The sequence below is a fragment of the Coregonus clupeaformis genome, unplaced genomic scaffold, assembly GCF_020615455.1.
Source record: "Coregonus clupeaformis isolate EN_2021a unplaced genomic scaffold, ASM2061545v1 scaf1497, whole genome shotgun sequence".
In the NCBI taxonomy this organism is placed as follows: domain Eukaryota; kingdom Metazoa; phylum Chordata; class Actinopteri; order Salmoniformes; family Salmonidae; genus Coregonus; species Coregonus clupeaformis.
Genome location: NW_025534951.1, coordinates 2,834 through 23,706, shown reverse-complemented (window position 1 = coordinate 23,706; position 20,873 = coordinate 2,834). Strand labels below are relative to the sequence as shown.

At 40.2% G+C, this 20,873-nt stretch overlaps 2 protein-coding genes across 5 annotated transcripts; both read right to left on the bottom strand.

Moving 5' to 3' along the window:
- Positions 1–2,416: 2,416 nt before the first annotated feature.
- On the bottom strand, positions 2,417–9,005 carry LOC121582313 (adhesion G-protein coupled receptor G2-like). The gene is made up of 14 exons (XM_041898031.2): positions 8,626–9,005; positions 8,151–8,219; positions 7,461–7,697; positions 7,110–7,284; positions 6,858–7,008; positions 6,184–6,306; positions 5,901–6,020; positions 4,958–4,997; positions 4,647–4,777; positions 4,428–4,546; positions 3,958–4,226; positions 3,732–3,837; positions 3,200–3,489; positions 2,417–2,923 (listed from the first exon to the last, which is right to left on the bottom strand). Exons 2-14 carry the CDS (start codon positions 8,212–8,214, stop codon positions 2,778–2,780), a joined length of 1,971 nt encoding a protein of 656 aa, XP_041753965.1. The 5' UTR covers positions 8,215–8,219; positions 8,626–9,005; the 3' UTR covers positions 2,417–2,777.
- Positions 9,006–9,098: 93 nt separating this feature from the next.
- On the bottom strand, positions 9,099–18,344 carry LOC121582314 (adhesion G-protein coupled receptor G5). Of its 4 annotated transcripts, XM_045218319.1 has the most exons (14): positions 17,750–18,343; positions 17,619–17,647; positions 17,180–17,274; positions 16,883–16,985; positions 16,602–16,743; positions 16,072–16,197; positions 15,823–15,942; positions 14,259–14,304; positions 14,039–14,133; positions 13,761–13,876; positions 13,335–13,603; positions 13,043–13,145; positions 12,420–12,700; positions 9,099–9,438 (listed from the first exon to the last, which is right to left on the bottom strand). In XM_045218319.1, the coding sequence occupies exons 3-14, from the start codon at positions 17,271–17,273 to the stop codon at positions 9,350–9,352; spliced, it is 1,584 nt and encodes a 527-aa protein (XP_045074254.1). In that variant the 5' UTR covers position 17,274; positions 17,619–17,647; positions 17,750–18,343; the 3' UTR covers positions 9,099–9,349. The 4 variants fall into 4 exon arrangements, with proteins under 4 accessions (XP_045074254.1, XP_045074252.1, XP_045074250.1 ...); XM_045218317.1 differs by having other exon boundaries at positions 17,180–17,647; positions 17,750–18,344; XM_045218315.1 differs by having other exon boundaries at positions 17,619–18,343.
- Positions 18,345–20,873: the final 2,529 nt, after the last annotated feature.

Genomic DNA, 20,873 nt, shown 5'->3' with positions numbered 1-20,873 from the left:
AACACAGCATGTAATGAATACAACACTTTTATTAGTGATTGATTCAATTTATTAAACAATAAAATAAAATAAAAACATACTGTATATAAGACGCCTCCACACACAATTTAAGAAAAATCATCAAGAATAACACAATAAAGCTTGAAAGCTTATTTCCTTTATAGTCCTTTTGGGGGGGAAGGGTTGGTGTGTGAGGGGTTAATGTTAGGTAAATCAATATATTTAAAACATTTCAGTGAGAATCAGAAAAAAATCCTAGATGGTGGCATTTGTCTCATACAGACATTCATCATTACAACAACATCTCTAAGATTCATTCTGCCACTCACCAGAACATTACTAGAAAAGAGGATCTCTGTTTCACAATCATAAGGAAATGGTCAATCGCGAGCGCATTTGAGAACCTATTGCTCACAGTGAGACACTTTCTGCAGAAGTGATATTAGTTAAAATGTAAAAAAAACATTACAAGATTGCAACACACTTTCCATAGTTGGCTAGACTGTAGAAAAGCAAGGGATAGATTGTGAAACTAATATTGATGAGGCTGTGTGAAAAGGTCTATCACATAAGAGTGCTGTGTCTCAACGTGTTGAGAATATGTGGGCTTTATCCTGACTTGCCCTCATGGGCTGAGGATTAAAGATGCCGGCTAGGCAAAGGTTTGAACACCCCCTCTCCTGGGGGCCAGTTTTATGACCGGTCGTGAATACCGTGCAGACTTTCTCTTCCTTGCCATGAAGTATTGGGAGAAAGGACCCCTTTGTTAACACAGAGATTCTTCACGCCAAAACTCCGACATCCAAAAGTGGATAATGAAACAATATTTCTACCACAAAGAATGTGGGAAATGGTCGGTGGGGACTTAAAGAACAATCATGTCGAATTCGTTACTATGTTGTGATGTCATTAAAGATGGTGGAACAACATAACTGTATATCTGGGGGTGTACACTTCCCAGTTATGGGATTTGCATCTAATTGTTGTAGAAAACGAATGATTAAGTATAATAATATTTTTGTGAAGATAACAATGTGATTTTAGCATTCTAGATGAGATGATTGTTTTCCATATTGACTTGTTCTCAGTCAGTGGCCACGCCCAGATGAGCATAAACATGATGAAACGCCCACTTTTCTACTCAAGTATAAAACCCCTCCTGACGAAATTCACCTCAGACCAAGCAGATTACGGTATAAGACGGATGTTGCAAATGGTTGAATTTCTACTAGACCAGGAAGCGTGAAGCTGAAGCTACACGGCTTAAAATGGTTAGACCAAGAAGACCAGGAAGCGTGAAGCTGAAGCTATACGGCTTAAAATGGTTAGACCAAGCAGACTATGGTATAAGCCGGATGTAGCATGTGGTTGAACGTCTACAGACCAGCAGATGTGAAGCGTGAGCTATACTTTACAAAATGGTTTAAACTCTACAGACCAGCCGACATGCAGCACGAGCTGAATATGGGAAAATTGTGAAACTCTGAAACTCTCAACCTCTACACGAGGTGAAGAAGAAGAGAATGTACTAGACCTTATCATCTCAGTCTGCAGCTGGCATGTATAGTCGTCTAGAGAACTTTCACTAAAGACACGAGTTGGGAAGGACAATCCCTCTCCGACAACCGTTGGTACATCTGAAGTATCTATCTAACAGATCAACTCTACGAACTACAGGGTACGCTGAAGTATCCATTCTAACAACCACTACAACCAGAAACTCTACCAAGGACATTGGGATCTCTGGTGGGCAAACCAGAGTCCTACATCATCAACTCAACTATCGAGGACAGCTACACGTAAATACATGTTGCATTTCTAATCCGAATGAGCGATGATTAGGGTTCTAAGCATTTGTATTTCCGTGAGCGTAGTTTACAAATGTCCGATAGGTGAATTCCTTTGTCTCCTCCCCCCCCTCTCTCCCTTCCACTCTGACCCTCCTTCTACCCAAGCATTCATGCTATTGTTAGTCCAGTCCACTAGGGACCGGTTTTCATTGTATTACGTAAGTAATCAATAACCTGTGTGTGTGTGTGTTTGTATTGTGTTAGTTAGTAAATAAGTAAATAATTAAGCCAATTTGTGTATTGCTGATTCATCAATAAGGTTAGGGTTCTTGCAGGTTCAAGGATTATGCGGCATTCAGAATGAGACTGATAAGAGGTAATTATTTGATAAGTGACTTATTGATATATAACATATATATATATCGAAGAGTTTAATTTGGGAGATGGTAACTCGTTAAACAACTTATTCCGTGATGCCCCAAATTCATAATGAGTTAATTGTTACATGATTAATGTGACAATTAAACATAGTTAGGTGATTAGATAAATAACAGTCATACATTAAAGTAAGTCACGTCACGACAACATTATCATAACTAATTTGAAACAGAATATTGACAGTATCATAAAATAATATATATATATGTGCCTTATTATCAGTACAGTTGAGAAGCTAATTTTATTTTGCTTTACAACAGCAATCACAGAGAAACCTCATGGTATGCAGGAAACTAAATCCTTTAGTTTTTCACTGACTAATTATGCAACAGTCAGTTCAGCAACTTGATAATCATAAACAACATACACTTCAAAGCACTTTCCCAATAAATGCATTGCAATGATACAGAAGAAAATACATCAACACAACCAGTGTAGAAACCATAACTCAATTTGAAAGAGACAATGCTTATGCCATTAGACGCAGAGCAAAAACTCCCCTTGCCATCTAAGTAGACATGAGTGATCTCCATTGTGGACAGACATTGTTTACTGGTAGGGGATGTTGCCAGGGAACATCTCCTCCTTGGGTTTGGCTGTAGAGGTGTTCAGAGCTGCTGATGTGCTCTTGGTGTTCGCCGCCCGATCCCTGTCTTTCCCGGCAGTGCCACAGATCCATAGGAATATAAAGAATCCTTAGAGAGAGAAACACAGACAGATCATCACCCAAACTGCACCCACATAGGTGCTCAATAACAGGTGCTTTCAAACTATTCAAGATCATGGGGCTGATTAGAGTTAGTGTGATTGAGAATCCTAAACATCACACGCCCTCCTTTTCTCTACCTGAGACTCCTCTCCCTTTGTACATAATCTTATTTTATCTCCACTCTCTTCCCTTCCACCCCTCTACATCAGCTTTACTATCTCTTTCTGTCTGTCCCTGTCTTTCGTGATGTTCCCTGGGTCACCTTGGAGGGAGTTGAAGATGCTGAACAGGTAGAGGATGGGAAGGTTGACATAGCCGTAGCTGAGGAAGGCCAGGCCCCAGGTGATGCCCAGCAGGCAGGTCAGACCCAGGACGGTGCAGATTTCCTTCCAGGCCAGGCTTGCCTTCCCAGGCTTGCCCTTACTGCCATAGCGCTGCAGCTGGCAGATCCGGGTGGTCACCGTTAACAGAATGCCAGAGTTAAGGACAAAGATGAGGGTGAAGTAGGCCAGGTTCATAGTGTAGAAGAAGGGGATGTCCATGATCCAGCAGCTGGGATGGGGAGAGAGTGTTGGTTAAAATGCAGTGACATAGTGATTAAACAGTGATTCTATTGGACAAACTGCATCTGGTCTTTACCAAACACATAATCACCTTGTCCTTAATATTCACCTATTGATCTCCAAATAGATCGTTGAATAGGAACATAAATATACAACTGTACATTAGGCCACCACTGAAATTGTATTGATATAAAGTGAACATTCAAAAAGAGAAAGATAACATTTACTCACATTGTATTTGTTTGGTTAGTGTCTGCCATAGTCATTTCTGTAGGTCCATATAATGGTTTGATATCCTTGACTGCCAATGAAACTCCCACAATGATACCAGGGACTCCTGAGCAGTGCACACACAGGATGAGTGTATTCACATTTCTGACCACGGTTGCATGTACGCAATATCTTGTTTCACTGTCGCTCGCACCTGAATGAACATGTTTATAACTGATTCATTTACCCCAGCCAATGACAGACAGCTTGGCCATATAGTGTCGGTAGTAAGTGTTGAACACCTTGACCAGGAGGAGATACAGGTGGACAGCTTCAATGGCCATCCAGGTGAAACAGCTGAGGAGGCTGTAGTGAATGGCCGCCGCAATGAAGATACACACGCCTCCGATGCCCAGACTGGCCCCCCACTCGTTGAGCAGGAAGGAGGTGTTGAGCAGGAACAAAGCCCCGCTCAGTGACACGTGGATGCTGTTGGCGTTGTCCACCCTGGACTTCCTAAAGTAAGGGTACAATAGTATCAGACAACTGATATAACAGGGTGGATAGATAGACTAATATGGGTGCAGTCATATACAGATGCAGGGATAATGCTTAAATAGACATGGGATAAAACATACAACTGAAGAGATACAATTGAATATTGAGAAAGAAGGGAAAAGAGGGCACACAACATTTGGGTGAGGTGGGGTCACATACGCGGTAATGACGTAGGTGAGGAGCGATATGGCGGTGAAGAAGGCAGACAAGCCACAGCCAATATAGCTGATGTAAGACAAGACCTGCCAGTGCACACTGTCAATAGATAGGTCAGCGATCTGGAGGGGGTAAGAATGGATAAAGCATGACGACTATCACCAGATTACATTTACGATAGAATGATGTGGATAGGTAAATAGATTGATATAAATTGATCACCAGTAGCACGGCAAATGGAGTAGCATGGTTACAGATACACTCCACCACACTGTTGTTGATCACACTGTTGTTGATCTTAGTAACACATCCATCCGTTTTCCAAAAGACAGTGTCTGGGAGGTTTATGTTCCCTTTTTGGAAGAGAGTACAATTTCTAGTCATTCACAAATGCAGTCAGTATGTGTACAGCTTATATTGCCACATGAGACAACAACAAAATGTTATGCAAAGGACTGTGGTATGTAAAGGACTGTAGTTTTATGCTAACATAGTTACTGTAGGCCTACATACTGTAACAGAAATATACACACCATATTCATTGAAATATTTACATGACAGGCTGTAATTCACCTGTAGAAAAAAACAACTGCAACTGTAAGATACACAAATGCAATAATAGAATCAACTATGAACTACAGTGAGCTCCAAAAGTATTGGGACAGTGATACATGTTTTGTTGTTTTGGCTCTGTACTCCAGCACTTTGGATTTAATGACTATGAGGTTGAAGTGCAGACTGTCCGCTTTAATTTGAGGGTATTTTCATCCATATCGGGTGAACCGTTTATAATAATAATAATGATGAGTGAGAAAGTTACAGATGTACAAATATCATACCCCCAAGACATGATAAACTCTCACCATTACAATAACAGGGGAGGTTAGCATTTTTGTGGGGGAATTATATTTGTGCATCTGTAACTTTCTCACTCATCGTTATTCACGATTCATTCAGGACTTTCCGTAATCATGGTAGCATCCACATTAATGTGTTAAAGTGTTTAGAAACATATTCTATTGTTATTTACAATAAAAGTGACTCCAAAATGACACAATACATTATTTAACATTAATTTATATTGGGCACAAAGTAATCTGAAACACAACCAAAACAAACAACAAATGCATCCAACAAGTTTGTAGATTCACAAGCTTGATGTAATCATTGCGTGCTAGGAATATGGGACCAAATACTAAACTTTTGACTACTTTAATACACATATAAATTAATTAGTCGCAATACCTTTGGTCCCCTAAAATGGAGAGACTATGTACAAAAAGGGCTGTAATTTCTAAACAGTTCACCCAATATGGATGAAAATTAAAGCTGACAGTCTGCACTTTAACCTCATAGTCATTGACTCTGTACTCATAGTCCTGGAGTACAGAGCCAAAACAACCAAAAATGTGTCACTGTCCAAATACATTTGGAGTCAATTACAGGAACATCCTAAATCTTATGATGACAATTTACTGGTATTTTAGGGTCAAGCAACTTGAACTTCATCTTCAGTGGAGTGATCAAGTTCTCAAGTCGTCTGTCGCCCTCCATCTCTATCCGCATGACTATGGTTCTCATGAGTTCCTCTTTAAACTGGATAGAAGAGGGTGATATTGACATGGAAGATTATGAGGGTCGCGATTTCATGAAAGCCTAGTCCATCAAATCACACAATTCTTCATTTATTTAAATTCATTGAATTGGAAGAATGATTGAATTGAATTATAGAATAGATGCATAATATGAGAAGTCCTACCAAGAACTGATTGGGTGATGTATAGGTGACCACGGCCACTTTACGCTCTTCCTCTGGGATGTTCTGGAGTGCATCAATAGGGATCCACATTTCCGGAATGTAAGGTTTGTTCTCAGGGAGGAGCTAAATGATTTTAAGCCATGGATTACATTTACATTCACATTTTAGTCATTTAGCAGACGCTCTTATCCAGAGCGACTTACAGTTAGTGAGTGCATACATTTTTCAATCTATGGCTATATTGGGTATCTATACCTTCAGTAATAGTAGTGACATGTGAAGTGCAGTGATTAGCGAGAAAATAAGTACCTAGCTGACATACTATACTCATTCTCATTAGCTGGTCCCTTTCTGCAGTCAGAGTATTACAATATGTACATAAAATATACAAAAATAATAATAAAAAAAGAATATGCCATTTAGCAGACGCTTTTATCCAAAGCGACTTTCAGTCATGCGTGCATACATTTTTTTTTGTGTATGGGTGGTCCCGGGGATCGAACCCACTACCTTGGCGTTACAAGCGCTGTGCTCTACCAGCTGAGCTACAGAGGACCACATATTTACTCAGGACGTATACATTTGACATTTACACGTTCTATAGGTTGGGTACCTCTCTGACCTCAATTTGAGACAAGATGCCCAAACACAAACCCAGATAACAGCAGCCCTACCTCTGGGACTATTATTTGGACCATTTTGTCATTAGCACTGGTTAGGTTGGTCAGGTTGAACACAGTCAGAGCCAGATCCCTGAAGTTGTAGGACACAGAATCTTTAGTGAATGAGATGTTCATGATGTTGTGTACGAGGCCCCGTTCAGCGCTGAAAATACAGCACAGATACAGGGCAGGTTATCAAAGTTAATGTATGACTGTTAAAATCTCTGTCAGAAGTCAATGGAAATCGGTTGGCTGGTTACTTACCCAATAAACATCATCGCCATGGTCGGATTGGCTTTAAACAGGTGTGTACACATATTTCGCATGTTCAGGATCCTTCCAAGGTCCTTTAGACCTTCATTGGGATGGCCTTGTATCCCTCTCATCAGGGCAGTGATTGCTTCCACAGTACAATTGGTGACCTCACACATGGAGGAAGCTGAGAGACAAAAAAGAGCCTTTGTACTAACATTACAGTTTAGGAGGGATTATTACTGTCATTTTGCAATGAATATACAAAACCTATGAAATGACAGAGGAATCACAGCTAAAGTTTCACATTTCATCCAGAATTTCTACATTATGAATATAATAAAAATACGTTGATTTGCTCACATATCTTGAAGATGAACTTGTTGGTTGAGTTCTTCACTTCAGTAATCTGCACCGTCTGACACTCAGTTAGGTTAATTGAGGTCAGATTCATTGAGGTGCACTCAACATAGCATTCACTGGACGCCCAATAGCCTTTCAAATTATCATTAGCTTCATCTGTGATTGTGATAGTCTCTTGTAGAATCTTTATTGTCATCGAAATATCCCCAGTTGTGGTGTTTAAACAAAAGGTAGCATCTATGGAAATGAAATAGCAATAGATCTCTAACATTTATAAAATTATTATTATTTGGTTGATACCCTACAATTCAATTTATGAGTTACAACAACCATGAATGGGGTTATTTACAGCTTTTACTCTAATTATTACAACAGTATAAAATAATATGCCAATTGTACCTATATCAACACAAATCAAGTGTACTTAAGTCCTCCCTATCAATACTTTATACAATATTTTGTCCACAGGAGGTTGGTGGCACCTTAATCAGGGAGGACGAGCTCGTGGTAATGGCTGGATCGGAATGGTATCAAATACATAAAACACATGGTTTCCATGTGTTTGATGCCATTCCATTAGCTCTGTTCCACACATTATTATGAGCCGTCCTCCCCTCAGCAGCCTCCACTGATTTGGTCCCACAGTGCATTAAAATGAAACACAGTTTGAGATAATTAGTGTGTTAGTACCTGCATTTGAGCAATTCACAGCCAGTGTTCCAGATATCAGTAGAAGTAGATGCAGAATAAACATCGTGGCTGTTTTAAGGGTAGCGCAGTACAAAATATGAATGACAAAAACATACAAAGTAATCCGTTTTCAACATACTGTCATAGCCCTTACCACTCATTCAACATTACACTCAGTACACTATACAGCCTGACAATTTAATTTCAGCTTGACACCTAGGCTAACACTACTTAATACTACAACGTATACCTAACACATTCTGTTTGTTTTCAACAATGCGTCAGCACTAACAGAACCTAGCCATGCCTTCTGATTATCAACACAGTGATGTCTGCTTATTCCCAGACATATCATTCTGCCATCACTCAGGTAAGATAGTGATACAACATCATCAACTCAATATTTGAATTTTACCATGACAAATAGGATTGAATCATATTCCTCACACATGAACACAAACATAGAGTTACTTACATGCTAGGAGTTGATTTCACTCACATGTGATGTCCTTGTGGGGTGAGCAAACAGTCCATCAAACCACTGTGTGCTTTGAGAATTACATCATTGAACACAGTAAACTCCCATTCCATTTACATATCCAACTGTGGCTTTAACGAACTTATCTTTTAATGTTTGGAGCTTCTTTTTTCATGTTTGTTCATAGTCAAATGTGTTCTCCCTATATCATTTTATGGCCACAAAATGTTAATATCTTTATGTTACCTTTAGCGGAACCTGGTGGCATTGCATTTGTTTTATGCAAATCTAGTTTGAACTTCAGCATGCTCCAGAGGAGCATCAATGAATAGGCTACAGTTCAGCTTACGTCAACATATTCATTTTCTGTTGCAGGTTTATCAACTAGTGAGGGATAGGATCTCATAGCATTACATCAGATCCTGTTGGCTCACATGATTTATAATTGAACAAACCACACATGAAAACAGTTCTGTAAACACCTTCCTTCATTCCATAACTAAACAATCACAAAAAGAATAAAGAACAATATGACATGCTATTGTATTGGTACAACACAAGTGGGTGGTTTGTAGACATTTTCGAAGGTCTACAGTTGTGTTAAGATTATGCAATTTTAAGGATAGTATTCTCAAAATAAAACATCTCAATAAAGTTTGAAATGAACATTGATAACAACAGTTCTGGATTGGTTGACAACAGACTTGTGTCCTCAGGCAGATCAGGTTTTGGTAGAGTGAGCGTCACTGCCAGGTTGGCTGTCTTCAGCCTTCCATTTGAACACACAAAACCAGAGGAAGATGAAAAAACCTACAAAAGAAGATGACACATATTACTCTTCGAGACAGAACTTCATTATAGTATTCCGTCGACCTCTTATAACCCACACAATATATTCCAAATATCAATACTTATCCAACTTCCAGAAGGCTTCAAATGTGTTGCTAGTGTTGGTGAGTTCACACAAAAAGTAAAAAAGTGGTTCAAGGAACAGCAGGGTATGAACCTTTTCTGTTGCTGTTTGTACTATTTGGTTGTTTGTACAATGTGATTGTATTTATTATATTTTATTTTTCACAATTAGGCCTATTCTACTTTTTTATTACTATTATTTTTTACTTCTTGCTTCTATTATTTTAAAAAGTCACTGAACATGGCGATTGGCACATGTGTTTTTCTGTTGCTCATATAAAAAAAAACTAGATTTCAACCTTGGAGGTGTTTCCTGACCGATTCCACATTTGGTTAATGATGTTTGTCCCCCATGAGACAGTGTAGACGCAGAAGTCTATTTCACTTCCTCAAAATCCCCAGAATGAATCTAAGATAACTCAAGAAATCTGTAATTAATTTTGACGCTTTTGCCGAGGATGTTTTAGTTGACAATTTTACATCTACAGTTGAAGTCGGAAGTTTACATACAGCTTAGCCAAATACATTTAAACTCAGTTTTTCACAATTCCTGACATTTAGTCCTAGTAAAAATTCCCTGTCTTAGGTCAGTTAGGATCACCACTTTATTTTAAGAATGTGAAATGTCAGAATAATATTAGAGAGAATGATTTATTTCAGCTTTTATTTCTTTCATCACATTCCCAGTGGGTCAGAAGTTTACATACACTCAATTAGTATTTGGTAGCATTGCCATTAAATTGTTTAACTTGGGTCAAACGTTTCGGGTAGCCTTCCACAAGCTTCCCACAATAAGTTGGGTGAATTTTGGCCCATACCTCCTGACAGAGCTGGTGTAACTGAGTTAGGTTTGTAGGCCTCCTTGCTCGCACACGCTTTTTCAGTTCTGCCCACACATTTTCTATAGGATTGAGGTCAGGGCTTTGTGATGGCCACTCCAATACCTTGACTTTGTTGTCCTTAAGCCATTTTGCCACAACTTTGGAAGTATGCTTGGGGTCATTGTCCATTTGGAAGACCCATTTGTGACCAAGCTTTAACTTCCTGACTGATGTCTTGAGATGTTGCTTCAATATATCCACATAATTTTCCTTCCTCATGATGCCATCTATTTTGTGAAGTGCACCAGTCCCTCCTGCAGCAAAGCACCCACACAGGACGATGCTGCCACCTCCGTGCTTCACGGTTGGGATGGTGTTCTTCGGCTTGCAAGCAGCCCTTTTTTCCTCCAAACATAACGATGGTCATTATGGCCAAACAGTTCTATTTTTGTTTCATCAGACCAGAGGACATTTCTCCAAAAAGAACGATCTTTGTCCCCATGTGCAGTTGCTAACCGTAGTCTGGCTTTCTATGGCGGTTTTGGAGCAGTGGCTTCTTCCTTGCTGAGCGGCCTTTCGGGTTATGTCGATATAGGACTTGTTTTACTGTGGATATAGATACTTTTGTACCTGTTTCCTCCAGCATCTTTACAAGGTCCATTGTTGTTGTTCTGGGATTGATTTGCACTTTCCGCACCAAAGTACGTTCATCTCTAGGAGACAGAACGCGTCTCCTTCCTGAGCGGTATGACGGCTGCGTGGTCCCATGGTGTTTATACTTGCGTACTATTGTTTGTACAGATGAACGTGGTATCTTCAGGCATTTGGAAATTGCTCCCAAGAATGAACCAGACTGGTGGAGGTCTACCATTTTTTTCTGAGGTCTTGGCTGATTTCTTTTGATTTTCCCATGATGTCAAGCAAACAGGCACTGAGTTTGAAGGTAGGCCTTGAAATACATCCACAGGTACACCTCCAATTGACTCAAATGATGTCAATTAGCCTATCAGAAGCTTCTAAAGCCATGACATAATCTTCTAGAATTTTCCAAGCTGTTTAAAGGGACAGTCAACTTAGTGTATGTAAAATTCTGACCCACTGGAAATAATCTGTCTGTAAACAATTGTTGGAAAAATTACTTCTGTCATGCACAAAGTAGATGTCCTAACCGACTTGACAAAACTATAGTTTGTTAACAAGACATTTGTGGAGTGGTTGAAAAACTAGTTTTAATGACTCCAACTTAAGTGTATGTAAACTTCCAACTTCAACTGTAACTAAGGTGTTTGGTCAAGTATTTCTCAAGTAAAAACATGTCAGAGCTGCTGGGCAGGTCTGTCTCACTGTCTATGCTACTGGATAGAGAGCAATCACTGCAGCTGTTCACCCCATGTTAGTGGGCAAATGGACATCTTCAAATCAAAACCCAACCTTCATTTACCCGTTGGGAAACACAGATGTTCCAAACTCCATTTTAGACGAGACTGACTTCATGACCAAAATTATTCTATTTACACTTTGTAATCGATTTTGACAGTAGAATAACTGTTTCTGGCTCATATCGATGCCACATGCTCTTTAAGATCCATCTAGGGATTTGAAATAAATAAGAAAATGTGGAATGTTGTGACGCTAAATTATTGTATCTATCTGCCCAGACTACAGATGAAAACTAGCCAGCTAAATTTGGCACATTTACAGAAATGTAAATTGATGTATATTGTTTCAGTCCAATAAATAAATAAAAATAAAGTCTCCACTGAAAGCAAAAGTACATAGAGAAAGTCAATGTGAAGATAGAGGAGATTATCCTGCATGTTGACGTATTGGTCATTCTTGCATTACTGCACAGTTGTTATGACGTTAATGTTCCTAAGGCAACGATTGGAAACAACATTATGTTTAGCACTTCATCTATATAGCACACTGATTGCATACACACAATGGCAGTAAAGTAACTTTTTGTATCAAAATGAATATCATTAGGTTACTACTGAATAATAAACACAATCAGTTTGACCTGCGTCTATAAATAAGAGTCATGATAATGACTCTTACCTTGTAGAGAGTTGAGGACACAGAAAAGGTAGATGCCAGGTGTGGTAAGCTGGCCGAAGGAGAAGAAGATGATGCCCCAGGTGATGCCCAGCAGACAGGTGATACCGAGCACGGTGCAGGTGTCCCTCCTGGCCCGACCCTTCTCCCCTGACATCTGCTCAGTGTGCAGAGACAGGAGGCGCCTCACAGTCACAGCCAGCATACCGAGGTTAAACACAAACACCAGGCCAAACAGACCCACCGTGGTCACCAGCTTCATCACATCATTAGAGAGGTAACACCTAGTTAGGGGAGAGAGAGAGTGAGATAAAGAGAGAGAGAGAGAGGGAGAGAGAGAGAGAGAGAGAGAGAGAGAGAGAGAGAGAGAGAGAGAGAGAGAGAGAGAGAGAGAGAGAGAGAGAGAGAGAGAGAGAGAGAGAGAGAGAGAGCGAGAGAGAGAGAGAGAGAGAGAGAGAGAGAGAGAGAGAGAGAGAGAGAGAGAGAGAGAGAGAGAAACCTCTTAACCTCTATGGGCGGTCCTCATATTTCAATGCAGACTCTAATAATAAAATGTGACAACAGGTTTTGGGGTTTAAACACAGCTGCCACAAGAGTCAGTCATTTAAGAAGTACAACAGCCTTACATCTCCACAGCTGTGCCATTGGTCTTAGAGGGATGAAGAGTCACACGCCTGTATGTGTCTTTGTCAATGATAGCAATCACAATGACAATGACAGCAGGGAATCCTGAAACAAAATGAGACACTAGCGTATCTATTATACTGTATGTCCCCTCGGATCAACAAAACTCACAGAGGACAGACAGAAGGTTGGCCCATCACCCATGCCTCTTTTAACAGATCGGTTTTTTTGTTTTTGTTTTCCTTACTGTTTACAGTCATTTGACCAGTTTCAGGTTGTAAAGTGCAATCTCACCCCATCCTACCAGGCTCAGTTTGAGCAGGTATCTCCTGACATAGATGTTGAAGACACGGACCAGCAACAGGTAAAGGTGGAAGCCTTCGATGGCTGTCCATGTGAAGGTGGCCAATAGAGAGTAATGCAGAAGGACAGCAACATAGATACATGACCCAGAGGAGGATAATGCTGTGACCTGCTGGCTGATCAGGAAGTGCAGGTTGAGGAGGATCAGGGCCACAGCCAGGTTGATATGCACCTTCAGGGAGATGTCTGTGCCTGTACCTCTGAACAACGGAATAGAGAGAAAGAGTATGGTGAAAACCAGGTCTGTTGCTTTAAACATTTCATTTAATCTTGGTGTCACTTTCTGATGATGTCAAACTTATGACAAACTATGGGTTCCTGTGAGGAGCTGACCATGACGCCCAGAGACTGACATACCTTCGAGTGGTGTACAGAAAGATTGTGACCACCAGGAAGAACAGAGACAGACTGCAGCCAATCAGAGTGATGTAGCTTAGCATCTCCTGATCGCTTTCAGAGATGGAGGGAGACACCTAAACGCAGGAAAGCACAACTATTGCTAAAGTGTATCTTAGTAGATGGGTATACTTCACTGACTTTTGACTGTAAATAATTTTTTGCATTTTTTTAAAACGTGTGCTTATGCTGTGATAAGGAAACTAAGGAAGCACTGTGATAGTTGTAAAGTAGTCTACCATCAGCACAGCAAAGTATGTGAGGTGGTCACATGAGCACACCACACGGCCCTCATCTCTCCTCCACTGTGTGGTACAGCCATCCTGGTAGAACTCTGAACATTCATTTGTACACAAAAAACACAGTAATGCGATATCACATTCATTGATATCTTAAGGGTATTCAAAGTTTCATAACATTATTATAATCAGTATTATAACATTTCATATTGGCACTTACTGTTGGTTGAAAAATTTAAGAATTGACAAGATGGTTGTTTGTCAGCCTATGAACAACAACAGAAATTAGTAATCTAAGTTTATATTCTTGCCACTATCATAATCATAGAACTGGTGTAGGTACAGTTGAAGTCGGAAGTTTACATACACCTTAGCCAAATACATTTAAACTCAGTTTTTCACAATTCCTGACATTTAATCCTAATAAAAATTCCCTGTCTTAGGTCAGTTAGGATCACCACTTTATTTTAAGAATGTGAAATGTCAGAATAATAGTAGAGAGAATGATTTATTTCAGCTTTTATTTATTTCATCACATTCCCAGTGGGTCAGACGTTTACATACACTCAATTAGTATTTGGTGGCATTGCCTTTAAATTGTTTAACTTTCGGGTAGCCTTCCAAAAGCTTCCCACAATAAGTTGGGTGAATTTTGGCCCATTCCTCCTGACAGAGCTGATGTAACTGAGTCAGTTTGTAGGCCTCCTTGCTTGCACACGCTTTTTCAGTTCTGCCCACAAATTTGAGGTCAGGGCTTTGTGTATGCTTGCGGGCATTGCCCATTTGGAAGACCCATTTGCGACCAAGCTTTAACTTCCTGACTAATGTCTTGAGATGTTGCTTCAATATATCCACATAATTTTCCTTCCTCATGATGCCATCTATTTCGTGAAGTGCACTGTGCTTCACGGTTGGGATGGTGTTCTTCGGCTTGCAAGATCCCCCTTTTTCCTCCAAACATAACTATGGTCATTATTGTACCCATGTGCAGTTGCAAACCGTAGTCTGGCTTTTTTATGGCGGTTTTGGAGCAGTGGCTTCTTCCTTGCTGAGCAGCCTTTCAGGTTATGTCGATATAGGACTCGTTTTACTGTGGATATAGATAATGTTGTACCTGTTTCCTCCAGCATCGTCACAAGGTCCTTTGTTGTTGTTCTGGGATTGATTTGCACTTTTCGCACCAAAGTACGTTAATCTCTAGGAGACAGAACGCGTCTCCTTCCTGAGCGGTATGACGGCTGCGTGGTCCCATGGTGTTTATACTTGCGTACTATTGTTTGTACAGATGAACGTGGTCCATTCAGGCGTTTGGAAATTGCTCCCAATGATGAACCAGACTTGTGGAGGTCTACAATTTTTTTTCTGAGGTCTTGGCTGATTTCTTTTCATTTTCCAATGATGTCAAGCAAAGAGGCACTGAGATTGAAGGTAGGCCTTGAAATACATCCACAGGTACACCTCCAATTGACTCAAATGATGTCCATTAGCCTATCAGAAGCTTCTAAAGCCATGACATCATTTTCTGGAATTTTCCAAGCTGTTTAAAGGCACAGTCAATTTAGTGTATGTAAACTTCTGACCCCACTGGAATTGTGATACAGTGAATTATAAGTGAAATAATCTGTCTGTAAATAATAATAATACAGACCAAACCGAATTGCCAAAACCGTCGTTTGTTAACAATACATTTGTGGAGTGGTTGAAAAACGAGTTTTAATGACTCCAACCTAAATGTACGTAAACTTCTGACTTCAACTGTAGCTGAGAGTTGATATTGCACTCACCTCACTTTCCACTGTGGGGCGCTGTAGAGCCATGGAGAAGTTGACCTTGTCATGCAGACCAAACACTGTCTTCTTGCTTACAGACAGACCTACTACTCGGCCATCAAGAACCCCCAAAGGCTAGAGGAACATTTCAAAATACGGCTAAACTGAAATAATTAAGCAAGGTACTAAAAACCCACACAGGCACACACACGCATGTACGCACCACGCACACACACACACACACACACACACACACACACTTACCCCATATTTTTCAAGTGAGGTAATCATGCAGAAGACGATGGTACCGTTCTCTTTGGCTTTCAGGAGCTCTTTGGGCAGGTGGACCTTGACGGTAGTGTTGGCCACATGGTCACTGTCTGATGTTACCTAGGTAACAGTACCATCAGGGATAATGATATACCTCAAATATTATATTTGCATTTCCATTCAAATTATCTATTTGCATGTGACGCGGTTCGCAGGTTTTACGTTTATTGGGATGAATCGTCACCTGGAGGCAGAGCTGAGAAGTTTCCGCCAGATGGGCCAGCCGCACAGTCAAAATTGGTTATATCGTAAAATGTTTTATAAAAACAAACAAAAAATATGTTTGGCTTAATTTAAGGTTAGGGTTAGGCATAAGGTTAGCAGTGTGGTTAAGGTTAGGATTACGTTTAAAATCTGATTTTATGATTCATCCTATTCCAAATAAATGCCAAACTTCACGTGGTTCACAGAAAACTGTGTCTAAACTTCCTCAAGCATTTCGTCGTAGGTCACTGTCATTTTACCGTTTCTTGACTGGCAGATATATTAAGCCCAGTAAAGTTGCCCTCGGTTCTGAATATGTGGGCAACAAGCCTCTCAACAATGATTGAAGTCGTCTCATTCAAAGCTGTGTTTTCAAGAACCCTTTCTAGTTTCTCCACAGATCTGTAAGGAAACCACAGAGAAACATAATACATATTCCTTGAGGTTTGGCAAACTTACAAATATCAATACCACATTTGGAGTGAATGAAATGTATAAGATATATAATATATATTATCTTGCAAAATTATTTGATTCATACTTAAAAATAGTGCTGAGGTTCTCAGTCTTAAACTGCTCATTGACAACTTCCATCCAGCATCTTGCACCATACACATCGATTACAGATGGACAATCTGATAGAACTGTACAAACAAACAATACCATTCATGAAACATCTGAGTTCATTATATTAGTTGAAAATAAAATGTACATTTGATGCAAACTCAGGAAATCAAAGTGATAAAACTAGGCAACAGAATATCAGTAACATAATAATCAAGTTCATACAATTGAACTTTTGAAGTCAGCAGGTTAACTCATCATATTTTTAAGCTACCTTGAGTGTAGTTGGAGTACAAATAGTTTATTCCTTCATTCATAGACAGACCCCCTGTGAGCAGAACCATGATGTAGAACAACCTGGATTTCATCCTGTGTTGGTGCAAAGACATCCCATACTCCATTATTCTGACTATTTATCTGATATCTCAAATTGGTTGAATCAATCTTCCAGGTGTTGCAATGCCCAAATATTCTAATACACATTCTCTGTATTGCACCAATAGAGTAGCCAATGTGTTAAGAAACTATACTTGAATCCAGTGAAAATGGTCAGTCACAAAATATTTGTTTGCCTTTAACATCAGAAACACTCATTTTCATAAAACCAAATTCAATCTCATCACCTACGCATCTGTTATGTGACCTTACAGTAAATGGCCCTAAGGCACAGTAATGCTGCTATCATTTTGTAAATAACCCATCTTCTCACGTACCTGTCACCACTGAATACTGGTTGGATATGCTGAAATTGATTAAAATTAATACAATACATTTATGATTCTTGTAGCAATACATCTTTGGGTGTAGTAATAACCATGTGTCTCAAAGTCAAAGTAGAACTTACCTATCAACCTGGGAAGTCAAGGTTCAGGGTAAAATTGTTGAAATATTATTAGAACAGAACTTGGGTCATTACCACAGCACTCAAGGGAGTGCAGAGGAAGAAGAGAGGTTATATGCATTCTAAGGAAGTTATGTGTGAGCAAATAGAATCATAGAGGAAGTAGATACAGTTCAGTATACAGGAGATGACAGATACTGTGTTACACAGTTTGACTGTGTTGTTTCAACTTATACCCTTGCTGTACACTTACCTGTGCACTGACATTGTGTCATCACTGTCATGTGGTCTACGAGGCACTGGAAATGCCAAACAAACTTAAACAAAGGGAAATTAGTTTGTTCTAGCTGCTGGTTTTGCGCTATTATAGGAGTCCGTCATAATAGTAAACATGGCCCTAAAGAAGGTGCTTTATTTGGACTGAGATTTCACAGCCAGTAGTAATTAGAGGACTCTGGCTGGCTAAACCACTGGAGAGATATTATGTTTTCCAAGAAAAATCCCCTTTCCCCTGCCTTTCACTTCATTGAGGTTCAATACAAAATCCTGTGATGTGTTTTTGGTTCGCATTGGTCATTGCATAAGGCTTTGGCTGACTTGTAAGTGTGAATGCTCACTTAGGAGTGGCAGGAAATAAATCATTTTATGATGATGAATTTGATCATCGCTATCATCAACATCACAACCATAGTCTTCATTTTACATTTTACACTGGTAACCAACCAGCACAAACCTCTCCAATGGATCACAGTCTACCTATGACACAAGACAGCCATGCTGATGATGCCGAGCCATCATTCATGGATACTACCTTCCAGAGGCACAGGTCACAACTGACAAAAATCTATCAATAAATATATACAATTTGACTGAGAATCAATGCCAGTAGAGGGCGCCCAGAGATAACCAAATCTCTCTCAACTCTACTGAAGCTGTTTCAAGGTAGAGTTACATGGCCCGGATGTATCAAGTGCCTCAGAGTAGGAGTGCTGATCTAGCATCAGGTGGTCTCTGTTCATGATAATCTCATTCATTATGATCTAAAAGGCAAAACTGAACCTCTATCAGCACTCCTGAGAGGCTTGATAAATACGGGCCCTATTAGTGACAGAAACACAGGTCCTAGTCCTACCCAGTAGCCATACATACCCAGGGCAAAGCTGTGCCCATTCATTCTAAATACATTCCAGCCACATCTTTGTTTTGTCACTTAGTCCACTCTGCTTTATCAATCAGCATGTTTAGCGGCTGGATGGACCCATGGGACGGGAGGCCAAACATTCTCAGGTGGTGGTGTACATGCACACCACAGACACAGAGGTCCTTGCTCTGCTCATGTTTAAAATGACTAGCCTACTTGAGATCTCTCCCCAAATAATATTTGCATGCCTTTTTTCTAGTTAATTTTTCCAAAAAAAAAGCAATAACATATGTAGCTACATCAGTGGCATACCACAGTTTCGCGGGGGCCCCTGCAAGGTAGGAGTTTTTTTTGGGGGGGGGAAACAGCTAACTTCCTACAATTCTACACATTTTGCCATGGGGTAAATTGAAAAATGTTCAGTTTCATAGCTACTCTCATGCTATTTTACACATTTTGCAATGAGGTTGAGAGAATTTAGAATTTTTAAAGCAAATTTTCTGCAATTCTACACATATTGCCATGGGACAGAGAAAAAAATATGCTGTTTTATAGCTAACCTCATGCTATTCTACACATTTTGCAATGAGGCTGAGAGAAAATGTTGCCGTTTTACAGCTAATGAGCTACATCCTGTGCATCAAATGTGATGACACTTTGCCTGTGTACTCTGTGGTGAGGCTGAGGCAATATCCAATGAAGGTGAACTTCCTGTTATTAGGCAGGTGAGGATATAACCAGCCAGAGGCAGTCACGTAAAATAGATGATAGACACATAAGAAGGTGACAAGTGATTGATAGTACGGGGAGGCAAAATCCCCCCCTTTGATCACACTTGATAACGAAATGCAAAAGCTGTTCACCTGATCAGAATGTGCCTCCTTTGTTGTAAAGCAACCTTACTCATGGAGAGGAGGTATCAGGCTGCTTACTGAGGTGTGAATCCCCTTCCTTTGGAGAGGACTGCTCCATTGACTCTACATACATGTCTGTCGCCAGCTGCCATTAGGCAGGAGTCAGGACAGGACATAGGTTAGTCAAAGGAGTTGGCTGAATGTGACAGAACTAATGAGAGGGCTGCTATACACTCACCTGTCTCTGTCCACACATTTCCTCTGCAACTGGCTTGTTGTTGACAACCATGAATGCTCTGCCTGGCTGCTGCTAGTCCCCTCCTGGGGCATTCTATTGAGGGATAGACTATCAATGAATAAGATATTTAATGAGAAAGGGACACAACATCATAAAATAGGCCTACTAAGACGTTATCTCGTTCACCATGACTATTCTGCCCAAGGGTAATTAGCCTAGGGTGGTTAATTGAAGTTTTAGGGCTACCAGGCAGTAGGCCTACAGTATAATCATTTTCAGGGCTAGGCTATTTGTTATTTCCAACTATGAAGCTGAATGAATTCAACCAATAACAATATTAATAGAACGTTTTGTGAAACCTCTGAAAACGTAAATGCCATCAAAATACTAATTTGTAGCCTATACGCGCTCAATAGTTTCGAATGGGGTGGAGGGCTACATCCGCTAATGTGGTGGGGGGCTACATCCGCTCTCCTTACTGATTTGATAGCTGGAGGAGCGACTTTGACCGCGACGCACAAGGTACATAGTCACTGGTGAAGCAGCCAGTCCAGCTTCGAGCTGCCCCGCTCCATAAAACACACTTAAATCGACCCGGGAGAGTAACGGAACAGGGTGGACAGAGTCCAGGAAAACTGGAAGAAAAATCTAGATTTTAACGGGCGGAGAACTATCATATGAAATCTTTACAGGAGGCGCCGTGATTCAAAACAGGCTTACGGAGACACCGCGCAAGATTTGCACGAGTGTTGGACATCTGCAGCCGACTTCAACTTCTTTGTCGTGGTCTGTAAATAATTGTCAACAAACTTGGACCTGTTATTTAACCTTCAACCGTCTTCCGTTGCTATTGGGCTCATTTGCAATGTGTTTGTTCTGTCAACATTAAGCATG